Genomic DNA, 19,056 nt, shown 5'->3' with positions numbered 1-19,056 from the left:
GGGTCTGGGAGCAAAGAAATGCATGCAGTTAACCGGAATGTGCACTTAACCCTTGTGACCCAAAGAAGCTTGACATCTGATAAACATATGTACAGTACTGTTTATTATTATATGTACAATATACAGTCTCCATTAACTGACGTTAGGCTTACTTGAAGTAATCAGTTATAGTCCTCTGTACACTATTGGGTCTGTGAGTTCCATAGGCTACGTCTGCCAGACAGTAAAAACCGTCATAGCACTGACATCCAGTGGCCTCCAGATAGGCCTGCACGGGTGTTGAGACTCTCTAGTGCTCTTGCAAAAGTGACAGGAGGAGGTTGTTGCATTTCGTCAGCATGTGTCTCGCTGCTCATTTCATCCTCTGTTTCATCATCAGCTGTTGTTGCCTGCATGTAGGCACATATCTCAACATCAGTGCTGTCGTCAGCTGTTTGTAGATCGTAATTAATAGCTACGTAGCGATAAAACTCCTTTTCAGTAACACTGGCTGGGATGCCAATAACTTGTTCATCTGACGCGTTTGCAACAACTGCATCCGTTTTGTCCCTCTCCACATCCTTAAAGCTTGCCCGCTTGTAGCAGTTCACAATGGTTGCCTGTGTAACACGATTCAAGGCTTCTTTCTGCATATGTAGGGAATCCAACAGTGATAGATTACGAGCCAGTTCAACAGTACGTTTATCTTTGCCAGTCTGGTTATCCATAACGCTCATCAGATGACGTAGCACAAGAGCCCGATAATGTTGTTTGAAATTGGCTATTATGCCCTGATCCATAGGTTGGATCAGAGAGGTAGAGTTTGGTGGCAGGAAGACCACCTTGACATTAGACAGCCTGACATCATGCCAGTGTGCAGCACAATTATCACAAAGCAACAAAATCTGATGCTTTGGTGCCCGCATTCTAGTGTCTAACTTCTTTAGCCACTGCTTCCAAATTTCCCCAGTCATCCATGAATTTGCATTAGCCTCGTATGATACAGGAAGTCGCGTAACTTTCTTGAAGCAATGGGGCTGTTTGCTCTTTCCAGTGACGAGGGGTTCCAACTTCTCACTCCCATCCATATTGCAGCAAAGGAGGATCGTCAGTTGGCCCTCAACGTTTTACCTCCAGTAGTTTTGGCATGTTTGAATGCAAGTGTTCCATCAGGAATCGCTCGCCAGTAGAGACCATTTTCATCAGCATTGAAAATTATACAAGATGCAAACTCGTTCAAGATGGTAGGAAGAACTGAAACAATCCAATTTTCAGCACCAAAGTCATCTGCATCTTGTTTCTCACCATGCTGTTTCTTGAATTTTAGGCTGTTCCTCTCCTTCCATCTTTCCAACCATCCAACAGTGGCTTTGAATTCAGTTAGTCCAAGATTTTCAGCTAGCTGGTTAAGCAGTGGACCACTGACAGGAAACTGTCTGCTTCTGACTCGAGAAAACCACCGAAGAAGAGCATCTTCTACCTCCTCAGCTTTTCCTGCCCGTTTTCGTTTCCATTGTGGATTTGTATTGTTTTGCCAGTCTTCCAGAAGCTGGTCTTTCTGCTTCAAGACACGCGAAATTTGACTGCGATTGACACCATATTCTTTAGCAATAGATGCTTGACTTTGTTTGTTTTCTAATTTTTTAAGAACTTCTATTCGTTCAGACAGTGCTAAAGTCTTACAGTTCCGCCACAACAATGACGACGACCCCAGTATATACTCTAACAACATTCTTTCGCTTATTCTGCCTGTGGCAGCTAAAGGGGTGGTAAATTTGAAATCTTGTTGGTTGTCACGCGCCAATCGGCTTCCATATTCCTTGCTCGCGCTTATGCAGAGTCTTCCCTGCAGAGGAGCGGTCTTAAACCTTGCATATAAGCGAATCTTGCACTTATCAGTGGTGCACTAAACCAAAGTTTGTCCCCATAGAAATTTATGGCACCAAAAACGGGACCGAAGTACGGCATGCAGTTAAACAGAGCATGCGCTTATCCAACGTGCACTTAAATGGAGTGCACTGTACTGTTATTTGTATTGATTAGATTTGTTTGTATACTGATGTCATGGATATAATTGATCTTCAGTGTATGTGTCTTTCCTTTTTATTACTGGAGTTTCTTTTCTTTCATTTTTTATATCTTTCTTTTTTTATTGCAAACCACTTTGATTTGATTAAAGATTAATAGTATAGTGAACGTTGAATAAACTATAAAGTGCAAAAAAGGTAACGCTGATTTTAAAAAAAAAGATTCCAGGGGAGATCCGGGAAATTATAGACCGGTGAGTCTGATGTCGGTGCCGGGCAAAATAGTAGAGACTATTATAAAGAACAAAATTACAGAGCATATTCAAAAGAATGGATTAATGAGACAAAGTCAACATGGATTTAGTGAAGGGAAATCTTGCCTCACCAATCTACTACATTTCTTTGAAGGGGTGACTACCAAATGCCTTCCACGCCTGCTGTCTGCTTATGCCACACCCCTAACACAAAAAGTAATTAGGGGGTCTTTTACAAAGCCATGCTAGCATTTTTAGCTTGCAGTAAAAATCAGCTGGTGGTAAACTCTGAAATAGCCATAGGAATATAATGGGTGTCTCAGTGTTTACCCGCAAGCTGATTTTTACCATGAGCTAAAAACACTAGTGAAGCTTTGTAACCACAAAGACCCTTAAGACAGTTGTATGCTAGCAGTTCTTAAGTGCTGGGGTTTTTTTTGTTACATTTATATCTGTGTTTTTCCCACGCATGGCAGGCTCAATGTAGCAATGGAGGGTTAAGTGACTTGCCCAGAGTCACAAGGAGTTGCCTGTGCCTGAAGTGGGAATTGAACTCAGTTCCTCAGGACCAAAGTCCACCACCCTAACCACTAGGCCACTCCTCCACTCCAATGGTGTCCAATGTTAGATGCTGGAATGATCCACGTTAGTATTCTATAAAGGGTGCTCCATATTTAGCCATATTCAGCTGGCATCAGAAATCCAGAAATGATCAGTGACAGCTAGTAGTTATCTGAATAACTATGGGGATGTACCCATAAAGTATCCAGTTAACTAGTACTACTACTATTTATCTTTTCTATAGTTCTGCTATAACTATTTCATTTTCTATAGTTGACAAGTTTTAGCATTCTGTTGGAGTTATCAAGAGAAAGAGAGAGAGAGGTGTCAAACATGACCCTAAGGTTATAAGATAAAGAGACACGAAGGAGGACAGTGTTATCCTCAGAAATAGATAATGGGGAAAGAGAAGAGATGGGTTTAGGGGGAAACTTAAAAAGCTCAGTCTTGGCCATGTTCAATTTCAGATAGAGGAGAGATATCCAGGCAGAAATGTCAGACAAGCAGGCTGAAAATGTAAGCCTGAATTCTGGTGAAATTTCTGGTGTACAGATGTAGAACTGGGAGACATCAGCATAAAGATGGTACTGAAAGGAGATCAAAGCATTGAAGGGAATATAAGTATATAGAGAGAAGAAGAGTTCCCAAGATACCACAACTAGTAGTGGGAAAGCAATGGAGGAGGATCCACCAGAGCATAGATAAAAAACAACAAAGCAGTGGAATCAAATGCATTTATTGGAACAATACCCGACGTGGCCACGTTTCGCCCTCAGGCTGCGTCAGGGGTACAAACTATAAAAACAAAACACAAGTATAAAAACATGTATAACCATACATATTAACAATGTCATAAGCATGATTCAACTAATAAAAAGCAATTATTTAAAAAAAGATTCAACATATATAAAACAATCCTTTAAAAGTTCTAAAAAACATGTATAGACATACATGATATCATCTGTAAAACAAATATTTATAATTATCATTAAAATCATACATCACATAAAATTTTTTATCAGAACATCTACAATTACTCATATCACATTTATAACTCTCAATAAAAAATGTTAAGATCATACAATTAGAATCAAAACAATTCAATGAAGAGGGGAAGAAATTTCTTTATACATACCTATCAAAAGTGTATGTAAATATATCATACACACTAGTAGTTCCAAAAATCTAGTTCTACACAGATATAAAAACAAAAAATAAAAGTGTCATCAGACAAGATGCATATCTAAATGTACACAAAACTTTTAAAAGACTCTAGACAGAGCATACATTAAAAGTGCAAGTGCAATGAATGAGATAAGAGAAACCAAGACAGAACAGAGCCCTGAAACCCAAGTGAGGACATTGTATAAATCCCTCATGCCCGCACCATCATCTCAACCATGCATTGAAACTTCAGAGCTCTGCCTGCCTCTTGGGCCCTGTGCGTGGAACAGGGAGCTTTTCCAAAAATGCTTTCCTGGAGGATCTGGCCTTCAGCTTTATACCTAAGAGCCTAAATTTGGCTTCCAGAACCTCCCTCCCACTTTTTCCTATGTCATTGTTCCCCACATGTACCAATACAACTGGCTCCTCCCCAGCACTATCTAAAATCCTACCTAGGTGATGCCTGAGGTCCACCACATTCATACCAGGCAGGCAAGTGACTAGGCGATCCTCACATCCACCATCCACCAGCCGCCCAGCTATCTACATACCTAATGATTGAATCACCAACTATAACATCTGTCGTAAAACTTCTCACCTGGGCAGAAGTTCCTGGAGATATATCCTCAGTACGAGAGGTTATGGCATCCCCTGGTGGGCAGGTCCTGGCTACAGAATTACTTCCTGCTTCACCAGAGCGATGCTCTCCTTTTAGGAGACCTCCCTCTTCCAAGGGAGCAACAGAGGCTGCCAGACTGGAGGTGGAACTTCTCTACAATGTCCTGTTTTGAGCATACACATATAACCTCTCCTCAACTGGGAGATAATCATACATGTGACACTCACTGCAAAGACTGGATAGCACCCCTCTCACTGCTGGACTGCTGTTTGCAACTTAGTATTATTGAGTTGTTTAATAATCTAAAACTTGTTCAGGTAGGTACTAGGGATATTAGACTAATATAAAAGAACCTTTAGCTTATATGGTATATTGTTTGATTTATTTACTATTTGCTTCTCAGAAAGTAATGAAGTGTATTTAAAACTCTTCAATAAAGACTCCCCTCTTGTTATCTTAATTAGAATAACTGACTATAAATGAAGAGATGTAGTAGAGGAAGATTTGGATTGAGGAAGGTGGGGGTTAGGGAGGGTGGGTGGGAATGAAAATTGAACAAGGCCCTACAGTGCCTTCTAGAAGCTATCTGTTAATGCTGTAGGCTGTGGCAGAAAGTTGTAGTTTTAAAACTATGGGGAAAAAAGTTTTACATTATAGATGTAATCTATATGGATGTAATCTACTTAGATTTCAGCAAAGCTTTTGACACGGTTCCCCACAGGAGGCTCTTGAATAAACTAGAAGGGCTGAAGATAGGACCCGAAGTGATGAACTGGATTAGGAACTGGTTGACGGGCAGACACCAGAGGGTGGTGGTAAATAGAGTTCCCTCGGAGGAGATAAAGGTGAGTAGTGGAGTGCCTCAGGGATCGGTGCTGGGGCCCATTCTGTTCAATATATTTGTGAGTGACATTGCCGAACAGTTACAAGGTAAAGTTTGCCTTTTTGCGGATGACACCAAGATTTCCAACAGAGTGGACACCCCGGAGGGAGTGGAAAACATGAAAAAAGATCTGAAGAAGCTAGAAGAATGGTCTAACATTTGGCAATTAAAATTCAATGCAAAGAAATGCAAAGTGATGCACTTAGGGAGTAGAAATCCACGGGAGACGTATGTATTAGGTGGTGAGAGTCTGATAGGTACTGAGGGGGAGAGGGATCTTGGGGGGTGATAGTATCTGAGGATCTGAAGGTGACGAAACAGTGTGACAAGGTGGTGGCCGTAGCGAGAAGGTTGCTAGGCTGTATAGAGAGAGGAGTGACCAGCAGAAGCAAGGAGGTTTTAATGCCCCTGTATAAGATGTTGGTGAGGCCCCACCTGGAGTATTGTGTTCAGTTTTGGAGGCCGTATCTTGCGAAGGATGTTAAAAAAATGGAAGCGGTGCAAAGAAAAGCTATGAGGATGGTATGGGATTTACGTTCCAAGACGTATGAAGAGAGGCTTGCTGACCTGAACATGTACACCCTGGAGGAAAGGAGGAACAGGGGTGATATGATACAGACGTTCAAATATTTGAAAGGTATTAATCCGCAAACGCATCTTTTCCGGAGATGGGAAGGCAGTAGAACGAGAGGACATGAAATGAGATTGAAGGGGGGCAGACTCAGGAAAGATGTCAGGAAGTATTTTTTCACGGAGAGGGTGGTGGACGCTTGGAATGCCCTCCCGCGGGAGGTGGTGGAGATGAAAACGGTAACGGAGTTCAAACATGCGTGGGATATGCATAGAGGAATCCTGTGCAGAAGGAATGGATCCTCAGAAGCTTAGCTGAAATTGGGTGGCGGAGCAGGTGGGGGGAAGAGGGGGTGGTGGTTGGGAGGCGAGGATAGGGGAGGGCAGACTTATACGGTCTGTACCAGAGCCGGTGATGGGAGGCGGGACTGGTGGTTGGGAGGCGGGAAATACTGCTGGGCAGACTTATATGGTCTGTGCCCTGAAAAGGACAGGTACAAATTCAAGGTAAGGTATACACATATGAGTTTGTCTTGGGCAGACTGGATGGACCATGCAGGTCTTTTTCTGCCGTCATCTACTATGTTACTATCCTGCTTATAATCGAATGAGAAAAACGCCCAAGTTCCGACCTAAATCGGGAGATGGACGTTTATCTCACAAAAACGAATAAAGCGGTATAATCGAAAGCCGATTTTTGGACGTTTTCAACTGCAATCCGTCGCGGATGCGGACAAAGTTGATGGGGGCATGTCAGAGGTGTGGCGAAGGCGGAACTGGGGCGTGGTTATCTGCCGAACAGAGATGGGCGCATTTCACCGATAATGGGAAAAAAGTATGCGTTTTTAGCTAGAATTTAGGACACTTTTCCTGGACCCTGTTTTTTCACGAATAAGCCCCCAAAAAGTGCCCTAAATGACCAGATGACCACTGGAGGGAATCGGGGATGACCTCCCCTGACTCCCCCAGTGGTCACTAACCCCCTCCCACCACAAAAAATGAAGTTTCTCAACTTTTTATTTTCACCCTCAAATGTCATACCCAGCTCTCTGACAGCAGTATGCAGGTCACTGGAGGAGTTGTTAGGGGGTGCAGTGGACTTCAGGCAGGTGGACCCAGGCCCATCCCCCCTACCTGTTACAATTGTGCTGCTTAATGCTTATTAGTCGTCCAACCCCCCCAAACCCACTGTACCCACATGTAGGTGCCCCCCTTCACCCCTTAGGGCTATAGTAATGGTGTAGACTTGTGGGCAGTGGGTTTTGAGGGGGATTTGGGGGGCTCAACACACAAGGGAAGGGTGCTATGCACCTGGGAGCTCTTTTACCTTTTTGTTTGGTTTTGTAAAAGTGCCCCCTAGGGTGCCCGGTTGATGTCCTGGCATGTGAGGGGGACCAGTGCACTACGAATCCTGGCCCCTCCCACGAACAAATGCCTTGGATTTATTCGTTTTTGAGCTGGGCGCTTTCATTTTCCATTATCGCTGAAAAACAAAAACGCCCAGCTCACACATTGTTGAATAAAACATGGGCGTCTATTTTTTCCCAAAATACGGTTCGGTCCGCCCTTTCACGGACCCGTTCTTGGAGATAAACGCCCATGGAGATAGGCGTTGTCGTTCAATTATGCCCCTCCATGTTACCCATTTTCAGTGAGCCCTTTGAGAGAATAGCTGTGGATATAGTGGGGCCTCTAGCTGTCCCTAGTTGGACTGGGGAAAGATATATATTGACAGTGGTGGACTTTACTACCAGATATCCTGAAGAGGTAGCCTTATTCTCCATAGAATCAGAGAAAATTGCCACTGCTCTGCTAGAAATATTTTCCCGGATAGGATATCCACGAGAAATACTCTCAGTCCAAGGGACACAGTTTATGTCTGAGTTGATTATGTTAAAGATTTTTGTGGAATCAGGAGACGAAGACTGAGAAAAACTATCTACTGTTTGTATACAGAGAAGTACCTCAGGAGTCTACAGGGTCCTCTCCATTTGAGCTGATTTAAGACCAGAGGATGAGAGGACCCCTTGACCTAATAAGAGAACCTTTGGAGGGGAAAGTTGATACCTCTGACACCCCTGTAGTTGAATATGTAGTTAATATGTGGCAGAGAATAGAAGAACTTGTAGGCTTTGTTAGAGATAACTTGCAGGCAGCCCAGACTAATTATCATAATCATAAGGCCCAAAATATAGAGTTTTATGAGGGCCAGCAGGTGCATGTTTTAGTCCCAGTACATCAGAATAAACTTCAAGCTAATTGGGCGGTACCTTATAAGGTCATAAGGGACCTGAATGATACAAACTATGTTATATCTATGGACTCTCAAGACAGAAAGCAGCATGCCTTTCATGTAAATATGTTCAAGGCCTATGCAAATCGCACAGCTGTAGTGCTAGCTGTGTGCAGCCTACCAGACCAGTGTCAGGATAGTGAACCCATACCTGACCTCCTCGCAGAGACATTACCAGAGGGGTCTAACACCGAAGAGAGATTATTTAAACGTACAGACTATGAAAAAAACTTCAGTCAAAAGGGAGAACTAGAATAATAGGAAACGTGTATAAAAGAGACACATGTTACATGCTCTAAGTATGAAAAGATTTCAGTATGAAAAACAAGCTAATACAGCACCTGAAAAATAATACAGAAACTGGAATATGTAGAAGTATATAATATGGGAAAAGTTGTATCAATAAAACAAACATTACAGAATATCAGAAAAAACACTGATAATAGAATGTCTTCATGTCCTGGTTATGACAGTAGCTTCAATCATGAAGAAAACTCAACAAGAAATGCAAAATTTCACCCTTGAAAGAGACCAGTTTCAAGTACGGAGTGTAAGAAAACTTTCTGACACCGGAAATTACTGTCAAAGCAGCACAGAATCAATTCAGGGATAAAACAGTTTACATGTCCTGAATGTAGAAAAAGCTTTATTCATAAATCACAGCTAACAATGCACCAGAACATCCACAAAGGAGTAAAACCATTCACATGTGCTGAGAGTGGTAAAAGCTTCTGTCATAAGATGTTCCTCATTATTCACAAAATGAAGCATACAGGATTATAACTGTTAGCATATAATGAATGTGGTAAAAATTCTGTTGTAAGCACCGGAAGGGCAATAAACATGGCAAAGCTGATGGCCTCTCCAAAAAGGAGGAGCTAGAACCACCCTGATACTGGACTATCAAGACCTGATCAGCAATCTGTAGAGGCCGCAGTCTGGGGTTTCTCTCTTAAGGGGACAGGTGTGAAGAAACAGTGTGTTTTAAGCCTGTAAAATGTATTAGATATTTTCCTGCATTCATTATGACCTGAAGTGTATTTCTCCTATTTGGCCAGCTGTAAAGCTGTTACAGAGAACTGAATGTTCTTTTCTTTAGTTTTAACACACAAACGGGAAGCGAGAAGCAGTATATTTTTGAAATGTTCTTTTTCTGGGCTTTGATTGGCCCAGGAGCTCAGTTTCATTTGGAGTATACTGGATTTTGCTCCAGTCTTAGCCAGGAAGAAGAGAGAGTCAGATCTCTTTGCTAAGGCCCTTGAAACAGTTACTTTTGATAACTTATGAGCAGCTATATGTCCTGATCTTCCCAGGTACTTTTCAGAAAGTATACACATGTTTAGTTAGTGTTATAATTGATCCATATTTCAGTTACCTGTTATTGTTTGCTGATTGCACTTTGTTCCACTGTTCAATTTTTAACACAATAAACAATATTTAGTTTATTGCCTCTCTGGACTGATAAAGAATCCTGGTGGTTTGTGTGTTGGGTCTGTGAGTGTTTTATGGGACTGTGGGACCACTGGGAGTGTGGCCCCAGTAACCTAGAAATCACTGGGGGTTGTGACCCAGTCAGTGGGGGGAGGGTGCTATTGTAGAGCACAAGCAGTAGGTGCAGGTGGACCTGATCTGTGCTGGAGATAGACCCTCTAAGTGGCTGCATGGTAACCCCAGGTGGGTGGATAGGCATTTCATGACAGTACCCAATTAGGCATGATGTCTATGGCAAGGACCCTACTGGCCACACCTCTAGTCTTAACTCAAAAGTTAAGCTGGATTGCAAATGAGAAAGAGAATATCAATTGGCTAATTGGCTGAACTAATTTGTTGTTTGACTGCTATAATTTACTATTATGATTGATATTGAAAAAAGCTGACCAGCATATAACTTTTGGCCTGGAATCTCAATGTCAGACCAAAGGTTATGCATTTAAGAGGAGGAAGACTGGCATATGTTAATCTGGGGGGAGGGCATAAGTTATAAAAATAGTACAGATTTCACTGCTACACTTCAAGTATAACAAATAGCTGTCCTTAATTAAACTAATAACTTTTCTGTATAAGTTTAAGGCAGCATATTCAGTGGCTCTATCTAAATGTATAGTCTGATTTAAAATTTGGTATTTAATATTAACCCCTGTGTTACTGTAACTCCTCATGTTATTGTCACTGTTGGTAAAAAGGTCATGCATATTGTACTGAATATGATAATATTTTATGCTAGTCACATTGAGAACTGAATTAGAATGTTAGTTAAAAGGATTTAGAAAACTCTTAAAATATACTCAGCTCTTCATGTATTTTCATGTGTACTGAGTTACTTTCTGATTTTCTTTGTTTCTTGCCCTAGCAGTGCATATCCAACTCTTTGCCCAAGGAAAAATGGAAGGCAAAAACCAGACAATTGTGACCAAGTTCATCCTGTTAGGATTTTCAGATGTTTTGGAGCTGCAGAGTTTACTGTTCGTTCTATTTTTGTTCATGTATCTTCTCACCCTACTGGGAAACATCAGTATCATCACAATAATTAGAATTGAGCCTCAACTTCACACTCCCATGTACTATTTTCTCACTAATTTATCATTTGTAGATATCTGTTACTCTTCAACAATCACCCCAAAGGCACTGATCAGCTTCAAAGAGGAGAAAACAAGTATTTCCTTGTTGGGTTGTGCTATACAGGTGTTCAGTTATGTTACCTTGGCGACTTCAGAGTGTTTGCTACTTGCAACGATGGCATATGATCGTTATGTGGCAATATGTAACCCATTACTTTATACTGTTGTAATGACTAGGAGAGTTTGTGTCAAGCTAGCAACAGGTGTGTACGTGGTTAGCATAGTATATTCACTGATACAAACTGGTAATATATTCTCTTTGACCTTCTGTGGATCAAATGAGATCAATCATTTCTATTGTGAAATCCCTCCGCTGTTAAAGCTCTCCTGCTCTGATACCTTTTTTAATGAGACTGTCTTATCTACTCTTGCTGGCATTGTTGGTTTCCTAGCAGTTACAGCAATAGTCCTATCTTACATTTTAATTATTTCTGCAATCCTGAAAATCCACTCTTCAGAGGGCAGACACAAAGCTTTCTCCACTTGTGCATCTCACTTCTTCACAGTGCTTTTATTTTTTGGAACTCTAATCTTCACATATGTCATACCAAGTTCTAATTTTTCTCTGTACATAAATCGTGTGGTTTCTGTAGTATACACAATAGTAATCCCTATGGTAAATCCAATGATCTACAGCCTCAGGAACAAAGATGTTAAACGAGCACTAAGAAAAATCTTGGAGAAAAAATGGTCATGTTAAGCAAAGTATTTTATTATGATTATTAATATTATTATTATTATCATTATTTAAAACTTATAGCTCACCACGGGGCTTATTTTCATAGCACTTAGACATAAAAAGTACCATATGTATCTACTGTAAGTCCTTTGAAAATGAGCCCCTATCTCTAATGATCAAAGCTCATTACAAAATAACATGCACAATGTAATAAACAACATAAGATATATATTTTTTCAGTTCAAAGTTTTTATTAAATTTTGTAAATTACAATACAAAAGTTGAAATTGTAATCTTTTAAGTACAAACTTACTATTACATATCAGTAACAATAAAAAAAACATTTACAATATACAAACAAACAACACGAGTGTCTAGTGAAAGTCAAATAATATTGGAAAGTGTGTCTCTATACTGAAAAATTACACTATTGAACTTATTATGTACTAGTATATTTTATTACACGTATCCAGATTTTTTCTGCTACAACTCTTTCAAATTTAGCGATAAACATACAGAGTTCCACCAATGCTGTAGTATCAGTTTTATTGCAGTGTGCAACAATATAAGCAACAATTTAGAGCTATGTACATCTAATGTGTGAGACAGAGCTTGTGCTTCTATCACTATGATAGCATAAGTCAGTGGTTCATCTAATTGTATTATCTTACATATTGTTGTCCATATGGAAGACCAAAATTGCTTTAGATGAATACAACCAAACATTCTGTGTCTTAAAGTTCCAAGTTCTACATGACATGACCAGCATTTATTATTGCCATTTTTGTTAAATTTTACTATTTTTGAAGGAGTTAAATGGGCTCTATGTAAAAAAAAGTAAATGGATTGTGTCATAGAAACTGATCAAGAAGACGAGTAATAAAGGCCATAATAGCTTTCAATTATCAATATCTAAATTTATGTTCATTTTTTAAATTCAATTTATCTTCATATTTAGTGAATGTAGTGTATTTCCAAGATTAAAACATTCTGTATCAATTAGATGCAGATTTGTGGATTTTAGAAATTGTACAACATTAATTCCCAAGAACTAGGATGTTCATTAGATAATGTTTTAATATTCAATTTGGTAACTATACAATTTTTGAGTTGTATCCATTTAAAGTATTGGTTATTAGGTGAATTATAACTTTTAACTATACCATCAAAAGTGTACCAAGTGGATTTATTTATTAATTGATCAACCGAGATTATACTATAGTACCTCCATGTTTTCCAATCTACAATTTTTCCATTGATTTGGAACAAAGAGTTATTCCATATTGGTACATGATAGGTTTCAAGCCATGGTATTTGCATACATTTCTGCAAAAACAATTTGAGTAGATTGTATAATAATATTAGGTTTCCTTTTATTTGTATTTGTTATAGGTAGGTATTTCAATGGAGTGTCCTCACACCAAGTAGATTCTATTTTCCACCATAATGGAATATCCACTTCTAAATTTTAGTAATCCATAATGCAGATTGTCTCATTATAAATGCATGATGGTATTTGGAAACTGGGAAAATTCACTCCTTTATAATTCCTAGGAGCATTAAGCTTTTTTAAGGCTATTCAAGGAGTCTTGTTAGCCCATAAGAATTTTGCTAGAATTTACTCTATTTTTTATGTACATTAATAGGAAATATTATTGGCACCATACTTAATATGTAGTTAACTTTAGAAACTATCATCATTTTTATTGTATCTAATCTCCCCTACTAAGATTTTTTTTTTTTTGTTACATTTGTACCCCGTGCTTTCCCACTCATGGCAGGCTCAATGCGGCTTACATGAGGCAATGGAGGGTTAAGTGACTTGCCCAGAGTCACAAGGAGCTGCCGGTGCCTGAAGTGGGAATTGAACTCAGTTTCTCAATTCCCCAGGACCAAAGTCCACCACCCTAACCACTAGGCCACTCCTCCACTCTTAATGGGGCCATTTTGTTGTTAATTCAGTGGTTTTCTTAATAATATATTCCATATTGAATTTTAGTATGTCTTCTAATGTGGTGTCAAAGATTATTCCCAAATATTTTATAGACTTAGGATTCTATATAAATCCATGTGTGATTGCTCTTTCTTTTTCCTCTGGGCAATTAAGGGTAGAATTTCTGTCTTGAATTTGTTAAGTTTATACCCAGATATTACAGAATATTCATTGATAAATGTCAAAACCTCAGGGATGGAGGTAGGTGTGGTATATAGGAGTCTATCATGAGCATATGCCGATACCTTAGCTGTTATCTTACCTATTCCATCTAACTTTGGGGATGTCCTTATGGCACTTAATAATGGTTCCAGTGATAAGTTAAATAATAAGGGAGATAATGGGAATCCCTGTCTGGTACCTCTTGTAGGATAGAATGGATGAGAACATATATTATTAATCTGCATCCTTGTAGAGGGTTTAGAATATAGTACTTCAACCATTTGGAGAAATTCTTTAGAGAAACCATACCACTGCAAAACGGAAAACATAAAGAACCATTCAACACGGTCAAATGCTTTCTCAGCAACTAATCCTATAGCAATGACCAGTTCAGGAGAATTTTGTGCACCTAAAATTATGTTAGTAAACAGTCTGATATTATGACACGATAGTCTCCCATGCATAAATCCAGATTAATCATTCTTAATTAGTTTGGGAAGAACACATTGCAAATGTTCTGCAATTAGTTTGGCATTTTTGCATCAATATTAATTAATGAGAGTGGTCTATAGTATTGTAATAACAAAGGATCCTTGTCCAGTTTGGGGAGTACTATTATATTAGCTTCTATGAATGTACCTCTAATATCACCGGATTCAATAAGATATGAAAAAAAAGAATTCAAAATATGTGCAGGCTTGTGTATAAAAGCTGTGTAAAATTTGACTGTTAGTCCGTCAGGCCCAGGGGCTTTTTTTTGGTGCCGTTTTTTAAAATGTAATTTCAATTTCTTTCACAGTTATCTGCTTCGTTAGTAGAGAATTATTTTCTTCTTCCAAAATGGGATGGTCTAGGTTTTTGAAAAATGATGAATTACCATGATTATCAAATATTTCAGACTTACAGTGGGGGAAATAAGTATTTGATCCCTTGCTGATTTTGTAAGTTTGCCCACTGACAAAGACATGAGCAGCCCATAATTGAAGGGTAGGTTATTGGTAACAGTGAGAGATAGCACATCACAAATTAAATCCGGAAAATCACATTGTGGAAAGTATATGAATTTATTTGCATTCTGCAGAGGGAAATAAGTATTTAATCCCTCTGGCAAACAAGACCTAATACTTGGTGGCAAAACCCTTGTTGGCAAGCACAGCGGTCAGACGTCTTCTGTAGTTGATGATGAGGTTTGCACACATGTCAGGAGGAATTTTGGTCCACTCCTCTTTGCAGATCATCTCTAAATCATTAAGAGTTCTGGGCTGTCGCTTGGCAACTCGCATCTTCAGCTCCCTCCATAAGTTTTCAATGGGATTAAGGTCTGGTGACTGGCTAGGCCACTCCATGACCCTAATGTGCTTCTTCCTGAGCCACTCCTTTGTTGCCTTGGCTGTATGTTTTGGGTCATTGTCGTGCTGGAAGACCCAGCCACGACCCATTTTTAAGGCCCTGGCGGAGGGAAGGAGGTTGTCACTCAGAATTGTACGGTACATGGCCCCATCCATTCTCCCATTGATGCGGTGAAGTAGTCCTGTGCCCTTAGCAGAGAAACACCCCCAAAACATAACATTTCCACCTCCATGCTTGACAGTGGGGACGGTGTTCTTTGGGTCATAGGCAGCATTTCTCTTCCTCCAAACACGGCGAGTTGAGTTCATGCCAAAGAGCTCAATTTTTGTCTCATCTGACCACAGCACCTTCTCCCAATCACTCTCGGCATCATCCAGGTGTTCACTGGCAAACTTCAGACGGGCCGTCACATGTGCCTTCCGGAGCAGGGGGACCTTGCGGGCACTGCAGGATTGCAATCCGTTATGTCGTAATGTGTTACCAATGGTTTTCGTGGTGACAGTGGTCCCAGCTGCCTTGAGATCATTGACAAGTTCCCCCCTTGTAGTTGTAGGCTGATTTCTAACCTTCCTCATGATCAAGGATACCCCACGAGGTGAGATTTTGCGTGGAGCCCCAGATCTTTGTCGATTGACAGTCATTTTGTACTTCTTCCATTTTCTTACTATGGCACCAACAGTTGTCTCCTTCTCGCCCAGCGTCTTACTGATGGTTTTGTAGCCCATTCCAGCCTTGTGCAGGTGTATGATCTTGTCCCTGACATCCTTAGACAGCTCCTTGCTCTTGGCCATTTTGTAGAGGTTAGAGTCTGACTGATTCACTGAGTCTGTGGACAGGTGTCTTTCATACAGGTGACCATTGCCGACAGCTGTCTGTCATGCAGGTAACAAGTTGATTTGGAGCATCTACCTGGTCTGTAGGGGCCAGATCTCTTACTGGTTGGTGGGGGATCAAATACTTATTTCCCTCTGCAGAATGCAAATAAATTCATATACTTTCCACAATGTGATTTTCCGGATTTAATTTGTGATGTGCTATCTCTCACTGTTACCAATAACCTACCCTTCAATTATGGGCTGCTCATGTCTTTGTCAGTGGGCAAACTTACAAAATCAGCAAGGGATCAAATACTTATTTCCCCCACTGTATATAGGGATGTGTAAAAATGTCTAAAACATTTAACAATTATTTCTTATTGAGGGGCCCTTTTACTAAGCTGTGTAAGCATCTACGCGTGCCAAAATGGAGTTACCACCTGACTACCGCATGGCTCTTGTGGTAATTTCATTTTTGGCGTGCATCTGATACACGCATCTCAAAAATATTTTTTATTTTCTGGCGCACATAATGGATGCGCGCAAAGTGGCATTTGACACACGTAGGTCATTACTGCCCAGATTCTTTACCACTAGGTCAATGGCTGATGGTAAGGTCTCAGACCCAAAATGGACACATGGCAATTTTCATTTTGCTGCACGTTCATTTTCGGCAAAAAAGAGGCCTTTTTTACAGGTGCGCTAAAAATGGATTGGTGCACACCCAAATTCCGCACCTACACTACCGCAAGCCATTTTTCATCCATGTATATTTGTCTCTCAATGGTTTCTCTCTACAGCTTCTTTCATTTCACTTTCTTCTAGTCTTACTTCTCCACTTCTCAGCCTTTTCTCACCTTTGTGGCTGTTCTCTCAACCATGACCCCCCTTTCCCTCAATTGCTCTTTTCCCAGTACCACATATATATTCTCTATCCTCTTCTGTCTGCAGCTTGTGTCCCCTCATAGGCGCCCCGTATAAGAGGCTTGGGGAGGCTAAGCCTCCTCAGACCAACCGTGACCTTCCCCTGGCTGCTGACCCCCCAAATGCAGGGCTTTGGACAGTCCTTCCACTCCTTCCCGCCCTCAACTCCCCGATCGAAAGCCCTCCTCTCCATTCCTCCCTCCCCCCCCCCACGCGTGTTTAACCCTTTTACTTTCAGGTGCAGCGACGGCAGTGAAGAGGACAACACAGCTTCTCCCTTCCCTCACACAGTGTCCCGCCTTCTGCGACGATGCATTTCCTGTTTCCGTGAGGGTGGAACACTGTGTGAGGGAAGGAAGCAGCTGGAGGTGAGCCCGCAGTGCTTTCTTATTTACTGCCGTCGCTGCCACTGAAAATAAAGGGTTAAACGCACCGGGGGGAAGGAATGGAGAGGAGGTCTGTCGTGGAGCTGAAGGAGGGCAGGGAGAATCACTGGACATGGATGGGAGAGGAGGGCAGGGGGAGAGAAGAGATTGTGGGAATTGTAGAGGAGGGCAGGGGGAGAGAAGAGATCGCTGGGCAGTAGAGGAGGGGAGGGCAGGGGGAGAGAAGATGCAGACCATCAACAATATGAAACAAGGGATCATAATATCACAATTTTCATGTAGAGCACAAAACACCCTTTTAGGGTGGATAGTATTCACAATGAGCTCCTTTTATTAACGACCATATGTAGATCCTTCAAGACATAGTGTGTCATGATTTAGGCTCTACACCCTTTCTGATATTTTGCTGCCACCTCAGTAAGGCCAACACACAATCTCTCCACTGCAAAACACTATACACAAATTTGTGCAAAAACACATTCATAACCTTGCAAAACCATAACAGCACTAATTCCAAGAACAGGACGAGCTACAACCTTATGCGTGGAAAGGCAGCACTATAATTACACCGGGTTCTAAAACACCAGTACACAACCTAGTGAAAAAACAAAACAAAAAGTGCTGCAAATACTACACGCTAGCAGAATACTGCACCTTGATCACACATGACACAACAGATATGAAGGCAAAATACTGAACTGGAAAGTTACCTCAAGAAGTCAGACTCAGCATGCAGCAATGCTAGAAAAATTGAAACTTACATGCAAAATATCACAGATGCACATTTCCAAAAGCTAGTAGAGAATCCACAAACGTGGAGAACTCAACGAAGTCCCACGGATATATCACAAAACAACAAAGAAGTGGGTAAAAAATCAGGAGTCCCAGAGACTGGATCGCAGTGAAGATGAACCAAACTTTATTAATCAGTATATTGACTCAACACAACGTTGTGTTTCGGCCAAAGGGCCTACATCAGGAGTCTAAATACTTGAGTAGAGAACAATAACGATGATCCAGAGTTAGCAATGCTGGAGAATGCAGTCTGTATTGCAGTGGTCTTAAAAAAGACCTTTGTTTTAAAGCGTTAGCCGGATCACTCTTTTTTAAGACCACTGCAATACAGACTGCATTCTCCAGCATTGCTAAATCTGGATCATCGTTATTGTTCTCTACTCAAGTATTTAGACTCCTGATGTAGGCCCTTTGGCCGAAAGACAATGTTGTGTCGAGTCAATATACTGATTAATAAAGTTTGGTTCATCTTCACTGCGATCCAGTCTCTGGGACTCCTGGTTTTTTACCCACTTCTTTGTTCTTTTGTCATTTCCAAAAGCTGACATATTCCAATTAATAAATTCTGAATAAAAAATACTTATTTCTACCTTTGTTGTCTGATCATTTCGTTTTTTTATTCGCTTTGGTCCCAGTGTCTTCTGTTTTATGCAGTGTCTTCTTTCTATTTGATATTTTTTTCTCTCACCATGTCCACCATCCTCCTGTGTCCTTATGCGTCTTGTCTACCATCTGTAGCCCTGTCCCTATCCTTCCTCGAGTTTCAGTATCTGCCCTCAAAGTGTTCCGAACCAGCCCTTAAATTCAGTAGTTTCCCCTTCATCCATATTCAGCATTTCTCCTCACTCCCCTCCCCTCCATCCATGTCCAGTATTTCTCCTCTCTCCCTTCCCCTCCATCCATGTGCGTCTACTTCCTCTGTCTTCCCTCCCCTCCATCCTTGTCTAACATTTCTCCTCTCTTCCCTGCCCTCCACTCCATACA

General features: G+C 40.8%; 1 protein-coding gene across 1 annotated transcript; it reads left to right on the top strand.

The window, feature by feature from the left end:
* Positions 1 to 10,732: 10,732 nt before the first annotated feature.
* LOC115460531 (olfactory receptor 5F1-like) lies at positions 10,733 to 11,668 on the top strand. Its single transcript, XM_030190298.1, has one exon. It carries the CDS (start codon positions 10,733 to 10,735, stop codon positions 11,666 to 11,668), a length of 936 nt encoding a protein of 311 aa, XP_030046158.1.
* The last annotated feature ends 7,388 nt before the right edge of the window (positions 11,669 to 19,056 follow it).

Source organism: Microcaecilia unicolor, chromosome 1 (assembly GCF_901765095.1).
Source record: "Microcaecilia unicolor chromosome 1, aMicUni1.1, whole genome shotgun sequence".
In the NCBI taxonomy this organism is placed as follows: Eukaryota; Metazoa; Chordata; class Amphibia; order Gymnophiona; family Siphonopidae; genus Microcaecilia; species Microcaecilia unicolor.
Note: the sequence above shows the minus strand (reverse complement) of the source record. Positions and strands in the feature narration are given on the sequence as shown.

Coding starts and splice junctions, on each gene's coding strand:
- LOC115460531 (XM_030190298.1), top strand. CDS start 10,733: ATGGAAGGCAAAAACCAGACAATTGTGACCAAGTTCATCCTGTTAGGA.